The sequence below is a fragment of the Bacillus rossius genome, chromosome 1, assembly GCF_032445375.1.
Source record: "Bacillus rossius redtenbacheri isolate Brsri chromosome 1, Brsri_v3, whole genome shotgun sequence".
Classification (NCBI taxonomy): Eukaryota; Metazoa; Arthropoda; class Insecta; order Phasmatodea; family Bacillidae; genus Bacillus; species Bacillus rossius.
The window spans coordinates 330,563,735-330,580,540 of NC_086330.1; the positions used below are offsets into that span (position 1 = coordinate 330,563,735).

The window sequence follows — 16,806 nt, forward strand, 5'->3', positions numbered from 1 at the left end:
TAATGTACAAGAAAATAAATTTTTTTTTATCCACAGTGTTGAAACATTCAACCCTTTAAATTTTTGTGAAACAAACAGACTTGAGATTCCAGAATCAATACTTATTGTAATTTTATTTGTATACGTAATTAAAAGTTACATTACAATATCTTGTGAATTACGTTGTAACAGGATAGATATGAAGAAAACTAGTAAACTATGTCCTCTAATATTTTAGAATATTTTTCCTGCACTACTGAATCCTTTGGATACTAAGGATTTGATGGTATTTGAGCATTTGACTGGCCAATCCCTACTCAGAATATAAAAGGGAAACGTGCGAGAGACGGCAGGCCTGATGCCGGCTGTGTTCCATAAAACAGTTAAGCCACACTCAATTACATAAGGCAAAAAGTATTTTTTTTTGTTTTGAAAAGTAAACAATCCTACATAACAAATACATAAAATCAAGAATTCAAAATAATTACTAATATATGTTATGAAGAAAAATAAATTGCAAACCTGAGGGCACGGTTGAAAGTAAATTTATGAAATAAAAAAGTTTTTTCCCTTAAGTAAATTAGATGCGTTAATTTTTTTTTTCCTGACGCCCCCCCACCTGGATGCCGACGCGTATCTTCTTGGTGAGCGCGGCGGGCGGGAACACCGCCTGCACCTGCGGTACCACGCTGGAGGACACCATGCCGCCCTCCGGCCCGATGGTGTGCACCTCCTGCCTGGTGCGCGACACCACCGCGAAGTAGTGGGGGAAGTCCGTCGTGAGGATGCGCGTGATGCGGCTGGTGTGCAGGTCCTCCAGCTGGCTCATCTCTGCGGGGCAACCGACAGCCACGTCAACACCGTTCTAACAATCTATTCTCGCTTTAGCTACATCAACGCAGCTTTAACAATCTATTCTCGCTTTAGCCACATCAACGCAGCTTTAACAATCTATTCTCGCTTTAGCCACATCAATGCAGCTTTAACAATCTTTCTCGCTTTAGCCACATCAACGCTGTTTTAACAATCTATTCTCGCTTTGCTTTTCAGACCGTTCCGCTTGCGGATACAATCTAAAAATTTTAAATCCCAAGAATCAGCTGAACAGGCAAAAAAAAAAAAAAATAAATAAATAAATAAATAAATAAATAAAACCAAATCGACAAAAAAACACGCCAGATCCTTGATAGCAGTTTCACGAGGAGATAACAAAAAAATTTATCAATTAGATTTTAAAAGGCCAATTACAGAGCTCCGCATTTTATCGGCATAGAATTTCTGAAGACATTGTAAACAAAAAAAAAAGAATTTTCAACACATTTGTTAAGTGTTTGAAAAAAATTTTTTATTTTTTTTTTTTAAATACAGGATATTTATGAAGTATTTATCTCTCAGTGTTTTATCGATAAAAATCTATTTGGAATTTCCTCTGTGTTATCTTTGGATTCCTAGACAACTGTAGTATGCTGTTGTCTGTACAAACGTACCCACCTATGCATGTGATGAAATAAAATAAATTATTTTACTGCCCACAATATTTATATATTTATTTTTATATTTTGTATTATTACACAGATCAACAATTTTATTGTATAAAGCAAACATGTAAGGTAAGCCTGTGCAAATACTAGTTTTCTGATGCCAAGCAAATATCAAATTGAATGTTAAAAATATTTGCAAAATCGAATTGAATTATGAATAATGTTACGGCAAAGCTGTATTACACTTATTTTATCAAATATAACATTCAAATAAAAAAATTATCATTTAACATTTGTCATGTTTAAACTGATTAAGTGGTTAAAAAAATGAGGCTTTATATATAACATCATTCAAATAAAAATTATAAAATGACCATATATAATATTAACATTGAGCATTTATAAAATCAAACGGAGTGCCAACTTTATTCAAGAAAAACATAAACAACACAAAAAGAAATTATTTCATGAGCAAATATTAGACTTCCAATGTTTCAAAGCTCTGCTACAAATATGAAAGCTTCACTTCAGATGCAAAGCTTTAATCAAGGCATCAAATAAAACAAATAGCATAATTCCTGGCAAAATCAAATTGAACATTAAAAAGATCTTCGATTGATTAGCTTAGTCGAAGCTTCGCACAGACCTAGTAGAGGGTAGAAAAATACGACCTACTAAAAGATAAGCCACACATCCACTAATCAGTTACTATAACAAAATAGAATTTAAAAAATGTCTGACTAAAACACAACGTGGTGTGAAACTCCACATTGTGAAGCACTGCCGGCTCACCTTCTCCTTCGAAGCTGTCATTGAGCACATCTTGCACTGCTTCTTCGCTGGCGTCCAGTGTGTGCTCCCTCCAGGAGTCCCCGTTGTCCGAACGGAGCACGACTATCTCTCGCTCTTTCCCGCGCAGCGATGCAAAGTGAGGAACTTCAATGATCACAGGCCTGGAAAATAAAGAGTCTCACATCACCAACAGTGTTCAGAAAAGTATCTAGAAATGTATTTTAGGCAATATAGAGTGAAAGGTCTCTAAACCGTTATCCTATGGCGTGGCACGTTATGTATTCGGGCACCAATCGAGCCACTCACGTTCAGGATTTTTAGGTGGTGTGCCACTGCAAAGCTGTTGTGTGGGCATATTCTCGACTTTGTTAAAAAGTTTATAATATATTTTTTTTAGTTTCCATAATTTTTTGCAAACTGGTCTCCACATTATAAATTTTGGTTCACTGTATTTATTGTATCTTTATGTCTTAAATTTATTTGTTTTAACTTTGTATTTTATAGCAGTGTGACAATACTATGCTTTCATTGTAACTTCAATGAAATATCATTGATTCTAATTTTGTTATTTACATATTATCTTTAAATGGTTTTCACCTAACTTCAAGACTTCTATGGACAAAGAACTTTACAGAATGTGATATTGTAAAGAAAACATATCAAGATAATTAATTTTGTTGTGTTCATTTAGTAATTATTTATTTCCTCTAAGTGCAGAAGCTCCTTGCACTGTAGGTACATTAAGCTATTATCTATATCCTTCTTGGTTTAATGCCAAGATCAGAACAACCTTCTTCTTGTAACCTCGCCATGATGTAGCTTCTCAATTTGGTTCATCATCTTAAGTTTCAGCATTATTATGCTATAACACATAGTTTACCGCCGCAAGTGGTAAGTTATCAATGTATTTTTACCGAGAAACATCTGTAACTGTTTGTAAAGCCAGGGATGTTATCCTTCTGGTTATCTTCTGTTTCTCAGCGGTTGCCTGTTACCGGCCATGTGGTTCACTATGTGAATACTTGTTAGCTGTCTGGAGTGTCCTCACCTTCCCAGCAGGCATGGAGAGACAGCACCATTTCAGGAAAGCTTTCTTCTTAATTTTTTTGGAATGTGAAAGCCACTTCAACAAAAAAAAAACTTTTGTTAGTTGTGTGACCAGATTATTATTATTTTTTACTGTTGGACTGTATTCTCAAAAATGATTTATCATCGGGAAGTTAATTGAAAAATGTTATATTTATAACTAATGTAAAGGTTAACTTATTGGGGCCCCAGTTATAATAACCAAATGCAAGATATGTTTTAGATGTTTTCTTAAAAAGGGTTAGCAAGCTTATTAAAAAAAGGGAAATATTTATCTAATAATAAACTACAAAAATATTTCAGTTTAAAATATTATAAAATGAGATTATATAATAACTTTATAATAAAGTCTTCATGGTTTAAAGTATTTACTGTTGCTTTAATTGTCTTTAAATGTGCATGACCAGTCAGCCTTTTGTGTGTCTACAAATAATCCTTTCACCAAAACTAGGATTCCATTGAGCTTCGGTCCTTGGTGGCATTCCCCACTGGCCTCACTTCTGTTAACATCTTTATCAGTAAGGAAGGTCAATTGAGTGGATTCCGGCTGTTGACTTTAGCCGTCAGGCCGCATTACTGCGCTGCCTGAATTTTCAGTTAACTCAAGAGTTTATCATCGCTGATAGTTTAGCAGTACAGTGTTTCCTGTTTTAATGCGGGTTACATTTCACAGTTCATGGGTACATTTCTTGTGTATTCCCATTAAAGTTACAATGCTGTTCGATGATCCGGCAAAATGCTAATCCAGAATGGCCATAATCCTGAATGTGTCAAATGAAAGACATCAATTATAAATTTTTTTGAAAATAATTTTTACATATTATTCATTGGTGTATGCATATTTTTTTAATGGAATGAGGAGGAGAAAGTTTGCTTCATATTACTTAAGTTACAAAGAATAGTTAATTTTTATGAAACTCTGCTGATATGAAATTATAAGGTAGGTTTTAAGTTGTTTTTTCACATCAAACTTCAAAGTTGCAAAACAAATAAAAACAATTAGTTTTGATTTAGAAAAATCATACTAAAATGTTTCAAATGTCAACTCATATATCTTTGTATTACACTCCATAATGAGATAATTCTTAAACACTTATTTAACAGTACTGTTAGAATAATGAAATAAATTTTATTGTAGATAATTTTTAATGTTTTACGTTATAATTTTTTTTGATGGAATAACAACTGGAAGATTTCAGTGGTAATGTTTTACATAACTTTACGTAATTTCATGAATAATCATACATTATTGTCACATTTCTGTCATTTTGCATGTTTTGTGATAATCAGTGTAAATAATAATTTGCCTTTTATCAACGTAAACAATCATAAACCATATTTGGTAATGTTTTTAGCAGTGGTGGGTCAAAACCCAATTTTCTCTAATCCAAATCTTGAATTTAAATCCCAAATAAGACCTCGAAAATACCCTTTAATGCAAATTTAGGTCTCAAGGGTCAAAAATAAAAATATTAACTAGGTGTTGAAACATTCAACCTTTTAAATATTTGTTTCGTAATCTAAGTTTCTAGAATCAATACATATTGTAATTTTATTTATAATATATATTACCTGTTAAAAATACAATACAGTAGACTCCCGATTATCCGGGTTCGGGTTATCTGGCTTGCGGGTTAACCGTGCCATATTTCACTTCCATAAACCATAAACACAAAAATAATTTTTAATATTTATTTTTCTGTGATCCATTGACGTGACAGAGCATTTTATGCTGTGATTCAAGACGAAAAATGCTGCCACACATAGTACATACATAGTTGGTACATGTTAGTATGCATCACGAACTTTGAAACTGTTAGAGCAAATAATAAATGCATCCCTGTAAGCTGTGTCGCTTGTGTTCCATGTGCCCTTGTGAACTGCACACAGGTTTGCGCCGGCACGGCGCGGTTTTTCTGTGACTCAAGCGAGCTCAACTGACCTGCATAGTTTTAAGGCAGCAGTCATAATGAGCAGTATATTTTTCTGTTATAATCTTTAAACAGAAATGTCTAGCAATAAATGCAAACGAGTGGTACTTGACATACAACAAAAATTAAAAAAAAATTATTGACCTACTAGAAGTAAAATATAGCTATTTTTTAGTGATATGTACTGCAAATTTTTCTGTAAATTACATCTAACACTTTAGTTTATATTATGTACAACCTTGTACAGTGATTGTCTAGATAGTCGGGAATAAAAAATATTTAATCAAACATATTTTTCGCTACTGCTTTAAACATGTTATTTTTGGATATCCGTGGACCCCTTGCCAGTTATAACCCAGATAATCAGGAGTCTACTATATCTTGCGGAATGGTAACAGGATAAGTATGAAGAAAATTAATTGACCTAGCAAACTTCCGAGGTTACCAGTGTTGTTTTTATTTACTTTATTTCCTCTAATATTGTTCTACAAATCTTTATTCTTAAATATTGAAAGCTATGAATATTAAATATTTGATGGTATTTGAGGATCTGAGGATTTGACTGGTCCATCCATATATTTTGACATGAATTTCCGACAGGAATACGAATGTCTTTAATCTTGGGTGTCACTTCGGCTGAGGATTCGACACCGCCTAAAACTCATAAACTATGAAAGCTATTAAGCTGACGTAAATATATCTTAGTAGAGCAGACTTTGCTCATTGTCGTTAACTCACCCAGTTAACATTTGCAGTGAGAGCTAACTCCGAAAGTAACAGACCGATTTGCATGATTTAAACTTTATGTTGCTCGTGAGTGAGCACTGAGTGGTGTTAGTAAAATAACTATAAAGCTACTTACTTTGGTTTTGAAGCCATTAATTGCAAAATGCCTAAATGAAAACAGGTTATGTTGGAGAAAAGACAGAAAACAAGGGAAATCGCCCACGCAGAAGCAATTAAAAATGCAGATAATTATCGTAGGTATCAAATGAGGCAAAATGTAGCCGAGAGAAATGAGCGAGTGGGGCAAAACGAGCCCACGAACGAAGTGCAAAATTTGCGCTCGAGTGAGCCTCAGCCGTCCACCTCGCGAGAAGCGACGGGGAATGCAGAAAATTGTTTGGTAATGGACGTGGATAATCTCCCTGATGATTCTGATGTTGATTTGGAGACAGTTGAGCCATGGGCCAAGTTTGTCGCAGTTTGGTGTCGCAATTTTTCTGGCACGGCCGCCCAACTGTCAGGTAAGACGTTCATGGAATTGAAGTCATAAAATAAAGCAATATCAATTTTGTTAAATTATTTTATATATTTCATAAACAACATTCCCGTTCAGCGCGACGGACATTTGTGAAACAAACCCCTGGCGGCTGTAGTCCAAAATACAGCCTACCCTGTTTTTTTTTTGTTATCAGCACAATTCTTAAATTATAAAATTATATTATTTTTGCCGGTCTAGAACATATTCATTTGCAACAATAAAAAAAACTGGCATGCATCTACACATAAAAAAAAAATTATCAACATCAGTGATGCAAACACGAGTTAACAAAAGAGAATATCCATCAAAATTAAATGTAAATAGGGGATTAGTTAATTATTGATTAAAATGCTGCTTGATTTCATGATGTAACTTACATTTTTGGTTCTGTTCTGTTCTGTTTAATAAGATGTATTTGCATGTTATATGATGCACTTGATCGTAAAATAGTATCCGTGACCAATGCTTCAAAGAACACAATGCACAGCACACTCACCCCAGGAACTTGGCCCCGACGGGTCCCAGCTCCAGGATCCGGCTAGCCAGCGCCTCCCCCTCCATGAGCGGTGGGGGGTTGGCCAGCTTGTCGCGCCGCAGGTAGCGGCACGTGACGCGCATGGGCATGGCCGCCTTGCGCGGCGGCACGATCACCCTCACCCCGGAGTGGCGGCAGCCACGCATCGCCCCGCCCCGAGCGTCCACCAGGAAGCTCACCAGGAAGCTGCGGGTCCACGAGCAACACGGCCATGCAGGTTCCCCGCGCTCGCGAGAGTCTCGGCGACGTACACAAGCAGGATGTGCATCTGTGCACGCAGTGGAAGGGTCCTGACCCCGGCACTTGTGGGACCACGACCGCAGTGGCGTAGCCAGGATTTGTGTATGGGGGGGTGTTAAGAGGCATGCCCCCCACCCCTACCCCGTATTAAAGCGGGTGGTCCGGGGGTCCTCCCCCGGGGAAAATTTGGATTTTAAGGTGGAAAATAGTGCTATTTTAGCAGTTTTCGGTACTTAAATTTAAATATTGTAATGGTAAAAATTTTATTAATTTTTTAATATGAAATTTTTTTGAGTGAAGAATAATAAATTTAATTAAAGATTGAATCCCTAAACTCCCCCCCCCCCCCCCCTCTCGGCTGCGCCCCTGCACGACCGTGCCTGGTTTCTCAACGTCAATACAGTTTTAACGGGAATTCCAAATCTGAGAATATGACTGTGTGAAATTTAGTATTTTGGAAAAAAAGAAAACGCCGCACTGAAATGGAAACCGACAGTAACAAACTCTGCGCAAGCTAAAAATGCTGGCAGGAGGGGAGGCTCCAGGGCCGGCAAGCCGGGCCACCGCGACGATCCTGTCATGTAAAATGTTTATCATTCAATTGTAGAATCTATCAATTATACGATGTAGACATCATTTATACAAATTATAATGATAAAAATCAAATTAATTATTCTCATTATTTATTTTTGTTCTATTTTAAACAGCTAAATCGATTATGGAAATCCACCGTGAATTGTCGATACTTAAGTTACTGGCTGGCTTAAAGAAGTTGTTTTAAGGAGTTTATTTTGTGAAGTGGACCATCCCATGCCACCAGACCCCTTGGAAAGGTTCATCTCCATGACCTCTGAAAAGTAAATGAAAAGACCCAGCACCCCGCCAAGTCTAGAGACACCACTGGCCGGCAGCGCAGCAATGTGAAATATAAACGCGAGCGTCTCAACCGATACCTGATTACGGAATGTGCCGAACCACAGAATGCCGGATTCAAGACCTTCCACTGTGTGTACGGGTGATTATATAGCAGTTATTAATCTATTGAGTATTTTTTTCTAAATATATTCAACTTTGTTAATAAACGTAAATGTTGCTTACAAATTTCAAATAATAAAAATTGATTCATTGCATTTCATATTTCAGAAACTATGAAGTTTCTACAAAGGCTAGCCCATGCAAAATTTTAAAATCACAATTTTACAACATTAATTTTTACAGCAAAGATTTCCACACAAATTTTTGTTTGTTCAATCTACTACTCATTGTAAATGACCAAATTAAAATAAAATTAATATTCATATTTATTTTTTATGAGTATAGAACAATATTAATCTTAGGTACATAGTTAACAAATTTACTGAAGAAATCAAAACAATAAAATCAGTGTCTAAGAGATAAAAATATATTTGCAAGCAATACAAATAATAATGTTAGAAAAATGGTTCTAAATTAATGTGTTTTGGATTTTTTTTTAAGTTACAAATTGCATTTCATGTAGAAGTTGTTTTGTTTTTAGAATATTCTGTGAAACAAGTGTTTCTACCATGAAGGGTGTAATCAGAATTTCATGTCTAGAGGAGTTTTTCTTGTTCTTACCTATCATAAAAGTTTAAAAACACATAATGTTTTTTTTAACTCCAATTTTATTTTAACTTGGAAGTTTCCTATTTTAAATATCATACATGACCAAAAAAAAAAAAAAAAAATAGTATTTAAAAACAGCAGTCTTCGAAGCAAAGCGTATTTTAATTCAACAAAATTTTGAGGAGGAGGGAACATATCAGATATGCTTTCCACTGCCTATGTCCCTTTACACCACATAAAGACAAATGCTTACAGATATAGTTTCCAACTCTTCAAAAATTAATTCTTGGCATTTACAGTCTAATCCTTCACCCTAACTAAAACTAATCCTTTTCCTAATTAAAGTCAAATATTAACTGTGTTTAAAAATAAAGCCAATACAACATTACACACTTAAATATTGCTAACCAACAAATTTACTTTTAAATTCTTCCAAATAAGAACTAGTATATACAATAGTGAAACATGGCACATTATGTTCAACATAATTAAAAAATAAAGCTACATATGTACAAATACATAAAATTCTACATGTCTTAGCATTCATCTGAAAATCTTAGTTTACATCTACACAAACAGTTATTGCCAAGTTCGAGACGACACAAATTAAAGCTTACTATAATTAACAAAAGCAAAAAATTTGCTAGTTCACTGACAGTGCTGTGCGACAAGATGTTATTTACAAAAGTCACTGAATTTTAAAAAGAGGAAAATTGATTTTTTTTAGGTTAGTTATCAACATGTATGTATCACTCTGTTCAAGATAAGATCATCATTCTGACAGTCAAATGTATTCATGCCAGCACAAACATGCAAAATAACATGAACATTGTTCTTCAGCACGCTGCCTTAGGTAGATCTGTTACGTTCATAATTTGGAGATAAAAACTACATATGTCCATATATCTGCTAGCATTCAAGAGGTGAGATGCAGAACCTCTCAGAGGCACCTACATATTAAGTAAAGTAACTTCAACCTGCAAGACATCAGTGTTACATAGTTTCAGTGATTATTATGACATCTACATTGGAAATGTGTAGATAAAATAGCACATGTACTTTAAATAAAAATGCTCTGGTTCTGTACGGAGTTATGATAAAATAACCGTAGGTATTTTATTTTTAAATATTGATTAGTTTTTTGGAAAAAAAAATGATACTCTTTATGTAATTACTGGGGAATATCAAGTACCCAACATACTATTGATTACAAAAAACATTAAAAAAATGTAATTTACTTTTTGTTAGTTAAAATGTTTCACACCAAAAAGAGCCAAACATTAAAAGTACACTTAGGAATTCATAGCATAGTTGTCGCCATCAACTGTCAAACATACATATTCTTATCTTGAACAATTATCACAAACACATTTACCTATGAAGTTAGAATCTTGTTATTCCATAAATAAACTTTTTAATTTTTTGCATTTAAGAGAAAGAAAAACTTTAATGTGCCTATGGTAGCATCATATTTAACCAATGTGTGTTTAAATGCAACATGGATATTGTGCTATACAAAACTAGCACTCGTGCTGTACAGTGATATGTTAGTTTTTTTAAAAAAACACCAAAAACCAGCAGAATGTGTGCACGACATAAAAGGGAACTGGGTCAGTGCTTTCATGCAATTTAAAACAATGTTCCACGATCAACTGTGGCAAACACACAGACTTGTGCAGCAGTGTGAGTAAGCTCTGTGTAGATGCAAAATGTGATTTTTTTCAGGGTGTCACCACATATCTGTAATAAATAAGTAGAGACAAGATGTTTTTGGTTTTATTTCTAGTCCAAATTAATTTTTTAAACAAAATATTTTGGTGTTTTTAGTTTTATAAATTCTGTTTTGCAATACTTATTCCACCAATATAGTGTAATGTTTGTATGCTGCAATTTTACAGTAAAATAATTTATAGTAAATTTGTCTAAAAAAGATTCATTCAGGACAAAAAAAAATAAATCAGCGAGCATTTCAGTTTGAACGTGATTTAACAAGAGATGCAAGATCAAAGAAATTAAATCATTTTTTCTGGTCTTTGCACTTTGATACAAATTTTGTTCATAAATAATGACATTCCTTGAAATTCAAACATTAAAAGTTTTTTTTTTTTACTATTTGAATTAAGTTTTGGTAAAATGCTGCTTGATTCCATGATATTTGCATTTTGTTACTATGTATATGGTGTAGTAACTTACATTTTGATGTTATGCTGTGTATTGAAATGATTTTCTAAAACAGAATTTTCTCGCAATTCACCATGTGATCTTGTCTCTAGTAATAAGATTTTCTTGAATTTACCCTGATTAAACATTTTTTTAATAATTCATTTATATTTCAATTTTTTGAAAGCAATAAAGAAAATCCAGCCTATATCATACCCATAGCTGGCCTAGTTACCTCTGTACTTTCTTTATTTCAAACAGAATCTTGCATACACCATTTTATAGTGTATGACTATGCACTAAAACACCATCTGGATTTTTATTTTACAGTATGGGTGATGGCACACTGCTGCATGACATGTTCCCCTTAATTATTGTCACTAGGGAATATCCACAACTTTTCCAGGATTTCAAAGTAAACTCCCTGACATTTCCTCACCAATTCCAACTTCCCCGACTTTCAACCTGATATTCCTGACTTTCCAGAATGTGGACACCCTGTTGTATTTACATCTTGCCACTCGTGAGCACAGAACGCTTTAAACCTTCGCGACTTTGACGTAACTTTTAAAAGGATTTAATGTAGGAACAGGTTATTGCGTTTCTTTAACAAATGCACTGTATTAACTGAGTTTTTGTGTGTTGTCGAGAAGGAGGTCTTTAGAGATGGGCAAAGGATCCAGCACAGCACTTTCCTTGTGTGGTTTCAGGGAACCATGGGAGATTGAAATCAGGACGGCCGGATTAGAATTTGAAGCCGTTTTCTCCGTCCGGAATCAGAGTTCCAGTGTCTTACCATAGAGCAACCTCGTTCTGTGACGGGAGGTTACACATGGCTATTCGTTTATTTATGCGCGCACAATTATTCTGCCGTGGAAGCTGGACACGGAACCAACCTTACTTGTACCTACATCCTCAAAACATTAACAGTCCACAATTTCCTTGCATCAAAAAAACATTAATACATTTATTTATAGCTTCTTAACACCAATATATTGGGGAATTTCAAGGTTTGAGAACCTAAGGTTAAGTAACTATAAGTTAAATTCAAATTTTTTCTCTAAGTTGTTTACTGCAAAATTAAATTAAATTATTATAAATTTTTTCTACAATTGTTCTACGAATAAGTACTGTAGAATGGGTATTGTATCTTGTACCCAAAAAAGCTATTCATATCTAATTTTTAAAGCCAAAACTTGTTGAATACCTGGCAATTTGAAATCAAATGATAAAAAACTGGTAATCAAGTAAGGTGTGAAAAATATTAATTATTCCTTTCCCATAATTTTTATTACACATGAATATTACTCCTGAAAATCCACACTAAGGACATCTTTAAAACACAGCGTTTACTTGAGAAGAAATGCCAGAGATTAGAAAGTTAAGCCCCCGCCACAAGACTCCACTATAGGTCTAGAAGGAAAAAAGTTATCTAAGATCTAAATGCACCAGACCACAACATTTAGCATCCAGACATAAACCATGGCTGCCACTACGTTAACTGCAACTTACTTTTTCCAATGAGGAATGCTGTGGGGTACCGCACATGTTTACATAAAAATTGAAACAAGAAAAATATGGTGTTAGTAGAGTGGTATAAAATGACAAAATATTTTATTCTAATCACACATCATTAAAATATATTCTGTAGCAAGCAACAATTTAAAATATGTAACAAACTGAAAATAAGAGGAGGTCATCAAAATTAAAATAGGCGTTTGTAACATGTGATAAAAATGTAACAAACTAATACTTCAGACAGTTCTTATTAAAAATATTAAATATTTTTACTTATAATTACTTTTAAAAATACAGAATACTGAGAGTATATTTCAATAGATGTGAGAAAGAAATTTCTGAAGTTAAGAAGTACTATTCTGAAATAAAACACAAAATAGTTGTGAACACAAACAATAAATTCACACTCAATGCAGGTTAAAAAAATGTTTTTGTAAGTACGTATTATATTAACAATCACTCATTCAAAATCCATAATTAAGTAAGTAATATTAATAATAACTCCAAAAATACTAAATCACAAAAAAAAAAAAAAAAAAACACATAACACATCCAAAACTTAGAGAAAGTATGTAGAAAAGATTTTTTTAGACAGTCAAACAAAAAGAACCATCAAAACACCTCACAAACAGGCATGTAAAATATAAATTAAAATTAGCAAAAACCAAATCTAAACTTAACATATGAATTAACCCCTTTTAAAAATACTTAATGCAGAAATAAAAGTTTCACAGTACACAGTAAAAAATATTATACTTACTATTATATCAAGTTCAAACTAAATGTAGAAATTTGCATATTTTCTCAATTTTGTACTTACAATTCTATGTTTTTTTAAAAAAAAATTGGTTTATTCTTAAAAACACTTAAATCTTTTAAAGAATACCATCACAACAAATTAAAACTAATCAAAATTAATTTTAATGCTCAATCTGATATGGAAAGTTGATCATTTCATTCTTATGGCAATACTTTGCTCCAAGAGGTATTTCTGTAAATTTTAACAATAACTCTCTGGCATTTAATGGGCAAATATTTTCAGCAGTCATTTACCAAACTTTAATTTAATGGATGTAAAAAATTTTCACAACTGTTCGTAATTATTATCACTTGTGTGACTTCTGACAACCATTATATTACATTTAGAAAATATCAGTTAAACATATTTCAGACCTAACAATAAATGCAAGAAAGGTATCTTGTTAAATTTACAGAAATAGTCCTTACCTAATAGTAATGTAGTTAAAACAAAAACATCAACTTTGCATCTGAGACAAATTCCACAACTAAATGTCCACAAAACATTGTAGCCAGTCTTGTGGAAATGATATATAGTCATCTTTTCACTACAAGGAAAGCATACTTTGCACCAATAAGCTCAGAACATGCAGCACTTGGGTATGTCCACTTGCATGAGACACAGGATAATATTACTCCTTTTCACTAACCTGCCAGTTTTATTGCTTAAATTCTCCTTATCTCACTGTGTATGACAGCTTTAAACTAGAAGGTTTCTTACAAACATCTAATTCTCATTAAATATGTTCCTTTAGGAACAGTTTTCAATTCCTTGACACAAATAACATTTGAGTACTTCAACTCTTTAGTACCTAAACTTTGTTATTTTTGCTGATAATGTTTTAGGATCTAAAGGTAAGATTTCAACCAATTATCAAGTACAATAAAACACCCAATTTAAATATTAATGTGCTCTAACTAAAAAAAAAAAATTATATGAAAAATGTATCAAACAAGTTTATTGCATATTTACCTCAAATGGACATCACAGAAATACATAGCTAAGATGCAAGAATGCACAATATAAATAATACATGACAAGAAAGAATATGCCAAAAATACTAATCTAATAGCAACCTTCATTAATGTATGACTTTTTTTTATCACATCTACAAATTATAATTATGCAAATATCATTGTTAAAAATCACAGAAGTTAAGAGTATAAAAAGACAACATTTTTAAAAATACCTACTTCAAAATGCCATCAAAACTAAGCCAACCTCAAACGCACGACGTCCTCAAATAACATTTGACCTAGAACAAAAGTTGACGCCCAATACAGCAAGGTTAAACTGATACCAACCAGGCATATGTCACCAATCTGATTGAGACTTAGGAAAAGTCAAACATTACTTTTTGGATTATTCTGAAGCTCTGCCATTGATTGCTTTCAGCTTTAGGCTGTTTGCTATACTGTCGCTCCAGCGTGAAGGCACTAGCACCACCTGCTCCGAGGAGACGACGAATGACTCCATGAAGCAACTTATCAATTTACAGGACCTTAAGTGTTGAGAAAGAGATGCACACGGCAGTGTAAACTCTTTCCCATATAAAGCTTCAAAGGCTACAGCAGTTACAATTCAATGACTTAAGACCTAGCCCAACATCAGCTATACCAAACACCACGGCCAGAAGTGCAGCTAAGACAAAGCCAATTACCATCATTCCTAGAAAACATTTGATGCCCTAACTCTCAAATATTCAAGCAGGCATTCAGATTGTGAGTTAGGGTAACAAGAATTAATTAAAATGAACTCTATCCGGATGTTGGGTGCACATTATCGCTGAGAGAACATTGGGATCTGCTGTATTCTGGGACCATATGGAAAATGTATCATGATGAGCAAGCTAATACCACATGATCTGAAGGCCTTGAACGTCCCGTCTCTTAAAGCTTTTCATGCACACCAATAAAAAAAAATATATCGTATACCCTGCCTTTACCATTTTCCTTCTCTAAAACCAGTAACTATTAAAAAAATTAAAATGAAATATATTTTATAATGTAGTTTCTATTTATTGTGCAAAGTAATTCATTTACTTCACATTTTAAAGCATTTATATGAAGGCTATTTTGAACAAGACTTGTGGGTCGGCCACATTCACGCAGTCGCATCCGCCAGATGCGTCATTGCAGATGGTGCAGATGTGCATATAGCAATTGACTGATTCACGTCACCTATGACAGGTGCTGATGGTACAGTCGCGTGGAGCAGATCTGTCAGACCAAGGCTGGCGAACTTGAACTTTTATTGTCAGATGGGTCAGTCAGCACCATCAGCATCTGACAATATGAAAATTATTAGGCAATGAGAAGTACGATGAACTGTAAAATCTCTACGAAAATAATTATTTACAAACACATGTTTTTATTGCATTTTTGTACATTTTGTCTTGGGAACCATTTTGTTCAATTTTTTGCAGTTAAGTTGTTGGAAACTGAAAAGAAAGTACCCGAAAAGGAAAAAAAAAATGCCAAATTTGTGTAATATGAAAATAAAAGGTATGGTTCAAATATATATTAATCTCTTAGTTATGTAACCATTGAGAATGTTTACATGCTGTTTATTATAGTAATTTTGCAGATATTTGTTTTTCAATACTAATTACGGGTATTGTAATGTTTCATACTAAAGTTATCGTAGTGTTATAGCTAACTATCCATCATTAGGGGTGTTAATTCATTCTTATTTGCAGTTTAGCTACACCTAGTTTATTCATTATATTTATTTTTATATTTTGAACATTCCTTTTTGTGCTACGTCTGCACTAGGCACACATTTCTTCTTTAAGTCACACCCGAACACAATTCGCCAGGTAGGAATTATTATTTCATACACTATTACTCAGAGCACTGTTTCTCTTTCTTTGGTGCCTTACCCAGTTTGAATTGGAAGTTTCTATTAATTATGTATTATAAGGATGTGTAGAGGACAGTCATGTTTTAGCTGGACATAGGGAAAGACGTCTCCTGTGTGAGGAGCAGTCCGGATTCCCACGGTATTCAACACAGGAGTCAAGAAGATCTCACAATGACCGCAAATTCAGTATTTGTCATCTACAGAAGTTAAAATCTCAGGAGGTCTGTCATTTTTGGCTACAGACATAGGGTGTAACGCCAGATACGTAAATATATTCCGTGTCTGGAGTTAGCAATTCTCCAGTCTAGAAGATATGGCAGAGCAGCTGATTTTCCCCTGCAACCAGGCCATCCGAGACAGTCGGTCTTTGGTGAGATTGTCCCAGTTCTTAGCAGTTTTCAGCAACCTGAACGAGCTGTTTTCGCTGAGTTCCGGATGCCTGCAGTCGTAGTCTTAGCTTATTCTACAACGCTGTAGCCAACGTTCCTGGATGCTGTGCTATACGCCTAATGGTCCTGCAGAAGACCAATAGCTCTACCGACTGAATCCTGAGAATCCTACAGCACGTTAGTGTG

General features: G+C 34.1%; 1 protein-coding gene across 10 annotated transcripts in view; it reads right to left on the reverse strand.

Moving 5' to 3' along the window:
- The window catches only part of LOC134528037 (ankyrin-3), a 386,196-nt gene that overhangs the window by 82,439 nt on the left and 286,951 nt on the right, over positions 1-16,806 (reverse strand). For 6 of the 10 annotated variants that reach the window (XM_063361227.1, XM_063361225.1, XM_063361228.1 and 3 more), the window contains 4 exons: positions 12,565-12,582; positions 7,030-7,254; positions 2,253-2,413; positions 599-810 (listed from right to left, as the gene is read on the reverse strand). In XM_063361227.1, coding sequence (XP_063217297.1) covers positions 599-810; positions 2,253-2,413; positions 7,030-7,254; positions 12,565-12,582 — 616 coding nt within the window. The remainder of the gene's footprint in view (positions 1-598; positions 811-2,252; positions 2,414-7,029; positions 7,255-12,564; positions 12,583-16,806) is intronic. The other 4 variants (XM_063361226.1, XM_063361235.1, XM_063361229.1 and 1 more) reach the window with 1 other exon arrangement.